We start from the raw sequence: 6,141 nt of genomic DNA on the forward strand, positions 1-6,141 counted from the left end.
AAGTTGCCTCCCACCCAAACGGGCCAGACCATGATGCAGGGCCCGAACCTGCAATCCAGGTACCTGCTCAGGAATCGAACCCGCGATCCTAAGCCACCCAGCCAGGGCCAGTAGGATTCTGTTTCTATGAAAGGTCCCAAAGGTGAATCCCTAGACACTGGAAGCAGATGCGTGGGTGTGCCCCTCACCAGATGGAGTAGCTGTGGCAGAAATCCAGCGCGGACACGATCTGCCGGAAGAACTTCCGGGCCTCCTTGGGGGTCAGTCTCCCCTTCTTCACCAGGTAGTCAAACAGCTCACCTCCAGAGACATGCTCCAGAACCAGGTACCTGAGGGACACGGAGCGGGCAGAGGGCTGGAAGGGGCATGCTCAGCACCAAAGAGCCTGGTCCCCCTCTTCCATCGGTGCCTTGACCCCAGCACAAGACCTCAATCCCACTGGCCCCTGCAGGCAGAGAACCCCAATTCACATGAGTCCCTTGAAGGAGGAGGAGGAGGAGGAGGAGGAGGAGACGACTCCAATTCCCATGGGTCCCTGGGAGGAAGGGCTTCCAGTTCCCATCCATCCTTGGTAGAGACTCCAATTCCCATCAGCCCCTGAGAGGAGGAGACCCTAGTTCCTTCCCATCAGCCTTTGGGAAACCAAACTTCAATTGCCATCACCCTAGGGCAGCAGACACTCCTATGTCAACATCAGGAGTATTAACACTTTGACTCTTTGTTGTTTTAGGAGATAAGGCAACTGGCTTAGAACCTGGAGGGCGGAGACCCCCCAATTATGATACGATTCTGGGAAATAAAGACCCCTCCATCGCCACATACTCATTAGTCCCTGGAAAGCCAAGCCTCTTACTCCCGTAGACTCTAGGATGAAGAAACTCAAATTCTCACTAATTCTTGGCAATAATGATGGCAGTGTGCACCAACCTAAGTCAACTTCTGTGAAGAAAAAGACTACAACTCCCATCAGCCCCAGGGAGGTGGGAAAAAAAACACGCCCAACTCCCCTAAGGCTCTGGGACCACCAGCCACCTGGATTCTAAAGACTCTAAATCCCATGAGGCTCTGGGAGGTTAAAACTCTAAGTCCCATCAGCCCCTGGAAAACAAAAGCTCAATTGCTATGCCCCGTTGGGAGGCTGAGAGTCCTCTGGGAAGCGGAACTCCCATTGAGCGGGAGTGACAGCACCTGCAGCCACAGCAACACCTGGGGAAGCCGAGGACTACAATTCCCATGAGCCCCTGGGGCCACAGCAGCCTCCGGCCTGGGAAACCCACCCCAGCAGCTGATGGGTGTCGGAGCCAGTTCCTCCTGGACACTGTGTGGCGGGGTCAGCGGGGCTGTCCTCTCTCCTGCAGCCCAGCTGTCCCTTGGGTCACCAGACAAAGGCCTATTGTCGGAAGCCTGGCCAGCTGGACCCCACCCCCAACCTTCCTGGGGGGTTGGGGGTGGTGGTAATTGACTTTGACCTAGGGACTCAGAACTCCCAAGGAGTCCCATTGTTGGGGTGTCCACTCATAGCACTTATGAGTCACATTGGGGGCGAAGGGGGCCTCCAAAGCTCCAGAGTGGGGGTTTGGGAGGAGGCAGGAATCCCTGGGGCCCATGGCCTTAGCAAAGGGGGGGGGGGAGGGGCAGGGACGGGGTGGTGTGCAAGGGGGCTGGATCGGCCTCTGCCCCCCACTCAGGGCTCAGACTTGGCAGTCCTGTCTACCCCCAGCATCAAGCCAGGTCAGTGTGGGGACAGTCAGGCCTACGTGTGTGCAGGGGGGTGTCCCTGTGCATAGGGAATGGACTGGGCCTTCAGCGGCCCAGCCCGGAGACCTCAAGTTTTCCCAGGCCCCTCCAGGCTTTGTTTCCGGACAGGTGCCGCCCTGGGACCTGGGGGAGGGCGCGTGGGGGGCTGGGCGTCCATAAATACCTACAAATATTTCTTGTTCTCGTACACATCGTGCAGCTTGAGGACGTGTGGGTGTTCGATGAGCTTCAGGATGGCGATCTCCCGCTCCACCTGGTGGGGGGGGTGGCGACGGTGATGGCGACAGAGGCATGGAGGTCAGAACAGCCCTCTCCCTCGCCCACCTTCCCAAAGAGTCCCCCTCCCCCGAAACACACGTGAACACACACACACACACACCTTCATCAGCACTGATTCCGACAGCTTCTCCCGGTTCACGATCTTGATGGCGACCTTCTGGCCCGTGATGCAGTGGACGCCGAGTTTAACCAGCCCTGGGGAGCGGAATGGAACATGTGGGTGCGGCCCTGGCCGGTGTGGCCCAGTGGATAGAGCGTCTGCCTGCGGACTGAAGGCTCCCGGGTTCTATTCCGGTCAAGGGCACATGCCCGGGTTGCAGGCTCAATCCCCAGTAGGGGGCGCGCAGGAGGCAGCCGATCAGTGATTCTTTCTCATCATTGATGTTTCTATCTCTCTCCCTCTCCCTTCCTCTCTGAAATCAATAAAAACATATTTAAAAAAAAGAAAATGTGGGTGTTGTTCTATAGCATCTACCCTGCTCTGGCTCCTAAGCCACCCCTCCCCCCCCATGCCACCTGCCTCCTCCCCCTTTCCCTGTTGGCTGCTTCATAGTGGCCTGGGTCACCCTGACCTGAAGTCCCGTGGGCCGCCAGCTGCCAGCCCGCATCCCAGCTCTCTCCCACTCACCGAATTCTGCTCCTCCTGATGGTCCCTCCACCCACAGCCGCCCTTACTCTCACCCCGATTCTCTGCCCCTCGGGGCCTGTGTAAGTCCATCTCTCCACCGTGTCTCCATAGTTTGGCCTCCCCATCTGCCTCCTCCAATCCTCTCTCTCTCCCTCAACCCCTCACTTCCTTGAATTCTCTGAGCATCAATCTTCTGGAGACTCCATGTCTACCAGGAAGATAATTTCATGTTCCCTCCCTTCCCAAACCATCCCTCCACTTTCTCCCAAACCCTCATCTTCCAGTTCTCTTCTTTGATCTGCGGCTCATTGCAGCTGTAGCTGGGAGCATGCAAACCCCAAGAAAACCCCAAAGCCACAAACCCAGGAGTCCAGGCCCCCAGCGCCTCCTCCCTCAGAGCCAGGAGTCCAGGCCCCCAGCGCCTCCTCCCTCAGACCCAGGAGTCTAAGCCCCCAGCCCCTCCTCCCTCAGACCCAGGAGTCCAGGCCCCCAGCCCTCCTCCCTCAGACCCAGGAGTCCAGGCCCCCAGCCCTCCTCCCTGAGACCCAGCAGTCCAGGCCCCAGCCCTCCTCCCTCAGACCCAGCAGTCCAGGCCCCCAGCCCCTCCTCTCTCAGACCCAGGAGTCCAGGCCCCCAGCCCCTCCTCCCTCAGACCCAGGAGTCCAGACCCCCAGCCCCTCCTCCCTCAGACCCAGGAGCCCAGGCCCCCAGCCCCTCCTCCCTCAGACCCAGGAGTCCAGGCCCCCAGCGCCTCCTCCCTCAGACCCAGGAGTCTAAGCCCCCAGCCCCTCCTCCCTCAGACCCAGGAGTCCAGGCCCCCAGCCCTCCTCCCTCAGACCCAGGAGTCCAGGCCTCCAGCCCCTCCTCCCTCAGCCCCGGGAGTCCTGGTTCCTGCTCCCTCCTCCCTCAGACCCCAGGCCCATGGCCCCTTCCTCCCCATAACTCAGGAATCCAGGTCAGCAACACCTTCCCACTCTCTTCACTAGGATCTGCAGTCTCTCCCCTCCTACCCCCACCTCGGGCCCTGGCCCTCCGTTTCACAGACACCCTGGGCCCATCCCTCGGACCCAGGTGTCCAGCTCCCACCCCACCGGGCAGAAAGGAGGCCGAGTCTGGCGGCCAGTGTGTAGCAATCTCGAAGGATGCAGCCCCTCCACAGCCGCTGCTGGGGGACCTGTCTCACTCCCCCCACACACACCCCGCCGTCTCCCTCTCTGAGCCCGGGCCCCCCACGAGGCCCGCGGCCTGGAAAAGGGGGCGGATGCTGCAGACCCCGTCGCCCCGGCCTCACTCCAGGTCTCCCAGGGCCCCGAGGCGGAGGGCAGCGCGGAGGGAAGCGGCCTCGAGGGCGCACGGCCGGCGCATCACCCCGCCTGCGGCCGCACTGCACCAAGTGCCTCCGCTCCCGGTGCGGAGCCTCCCGGCCGCGGCCCCGCTGCAGCCCCGCCACCCCGCGCCCCAGCCCCACCGGGTGCGAGCCTGCGCCCCAGCCCGCTCCCCGGGAGCCCAGGTCTGAGACCTCCCCACCTCCATCCTGGGGACCCTGATTCTGGGGTTGAAGGAGGCAGATGGGGGAGACCCAACTATGGAGACACAGTGGACCCCAGGTCCCTTCTCGGCGAGGGACCCAGGGGTCCGGGCAGCCAGCCCTGCCTGTGAGCACCCGAGTCCCGCCCTCTGTCCCCCGCTCCCCCTGCCCCCGCCCCGAGCGCCCCCCTGCTCACCTGTCTGGCCTTTGCCCAGCGTCTTCTCCAGCCGATAGGGGCCCACATACTGGGCGTGCTGGGGGGGATGCGGGTGCGGGTGCGGGAGGTGGTACGCGGGGGAGCCCCCGCCTCCCTCCTTGGCCCCGGACATGCTGCCCTTGGTGCCGGCCCGACCGGCCCCCCGGCCGCCCCCCCTGCGGCCGGTCGACCCGTCTCTCCGGTGGGGGCCGGCGACCGCTCCGTCCCGGCCCCCCCGGCTGCCCCCCACCTCTCCGGGGGTCCCCAGGGGGCTGGGCTGGGCCCCCCCCAGTCGGCGGGCCGCGGAGCTGGGGGAGGGGGGGCGGGCCCGGGGGGGTCAGGCCCCGGGAGTCAGCATGGCCCGGGGGGGCTGCGCGGCCCCCCCTCCCCAGCCCGTCTCTGGCCGGGCCCCCCTTCCTGTGCCTCCCCCCGCCGGGGGGGTCTGTGGTGCGGGCCGGCGGATGCTGCAGGCCGAGGTCCCCCCCGCCCCCCCACGCGCCCTCTCTCCTCCGCCTCCTCCTCCTCTCCGCCTCCCCCCGCCACCTCGTCCTTTCTCTCCGGCACGCTGACATCACCATCCGGGGACTCCGGGCCCTTCCCCAAAGTTAACCCTTTCGGAGGGGGGGGGAGCGGGGCAGGGGGCGGGCCTGGGCGCCGGAGGGAGGGTGGGAGGTGGGAGGATGCGGGGAGGGAGGGAGGGCGGGATGCAGGAGCCGGAGGATGGAGGGATGTGAGCAGGCAGCCAGGCAGGGATGCGGTTGCACAAAGGGAGACCGAGTCCCCGCACGGAGAGGGCCGCGGGAGGGATGGGGACCATGGTCAGAGCCGGGCTGGGGCCCGAGCCCGAAGCGGGGCCTTTCGGAGACCCGCAGGGACGGGCAGAGACTGGCGAGAAGGAAGGGGTGGAGAGCAGAGGATGCGGGGAGAGTTGCAGGAAAGCAGAGAGAGGGGTCAGGTGGGGACCCAGAGGCCGCGGAGAGACCGAGACCGAGGGGTGGCCGAGGGTCAGGCCGAGAAAGAGACAGGTGGAGGGAGAGGTTGGGAAAACAGCTGGAGAGGAACAGGGAGATGTGGAAAGAGCCGCAGAGAGAGAAGGACAAAGGCAGGGAGAGAGGGGGTGCACACCTGTGCGGGCTACATGCTGGGGAGGTGGGGGCAGATTGAGGGGCAGAGACAGAGACAGAGGCAGAGAGAAGGAAAGAGTCCTGTCCCAGCGCATCTGTTTCCCGGGACACCAGGCCTGCCACCAGGGTCACCTTTCCCACCCATGTTCACCCACAGCCCTGGGCATGTTTTTGGAATCAGCTTGGTTGCATACATCCATTTCGGGTCCTCTGTGTCCCTACAGAGAAACTTCCAGAACCCCCTGAGGGCCCTGTGTGTGTTTTTAGATCCCTATGTATCCTCTGGGCCCACCACAGGGTCCCCTAGATCCTCCTGAGGGCCCGGAGAGGATTGTATGTCCCCACGATAGCACATCCATGGATCTGTTCGGCTGAATTTCCACACCGCCCAGTACTCCCCTATATCAGGTATCCAAAGGTGCGAGGCATCCATGGAACCCCAAATCCCCTGCAGAGTGTACCCGGAGCCTCCAGTCTCCTGGCAAAGCACCCTCATTCCGTGGACCTCACAGGTGGGGGCCCAGAAACATCCCCGCCCTCTGGCTGAGGCAAAGGAGAAAACAAGATAAACAAGCAAAATGCAGGATCCACCCGATGGCCACGCTCAGTGCGAAAGAGGAGACCGAAG

At 63.5% G+C, this 6,141-nt stretch overlaps 1 protein-coding gene across 2 annotated transcripts in view; it reads right to left on the reverse strand.

Annotated features, from left to right (window-relative positions):
• BRSK1 (BR serine/threonine kinase 1) overlaps window positions 1-4,717 on the reverse strand; it is a 22,366-nt gene extending 17,649 nt beyond the window's left edge. The window contains exons 1-4 of one of the 2 annotated variants that reach the window (XM_080643326.1): window positions 4,390-4,717; window positions 2,138-2,232; window positions 1,926-2,011; window positions 189-329 (exon numbers count right to left, since the gene is read on the reverse strand). In XM_080643326.1, coding sequence (XP_080499452.1) covers window positions 189-329; window positions 1,926-2,011; window positions 2,138-2,232; window positions 4,390-4,522 — 455 coding nt within the window. In that variant the 5' untranslated portion in view covers window positions 4,523-4,717. Of the gene's footprint in view, window positions 1-188; window positions 330-1,921; window positions 2,012-2,137; window positions 2,233-4,389 lie in introns of both variants that reach the window. The other variant, XM_080643325.1, reaches the window with a different exon arrangement.
• Window positions 4,718-6,141: the final 1,424 nt, after the last annotated feature.

Source organism: Plecotus auritus (genome assembly GCF_963455305.1).
Source record: "Plecotus auritus genome assembly, chromosome: 10".
Lineage (NCBI taxonomy): Eukaryota > Metazoa > Chordata > Mammalia > Chiroptera > Vespertilionidae > Plecotus > Plecotus auritus.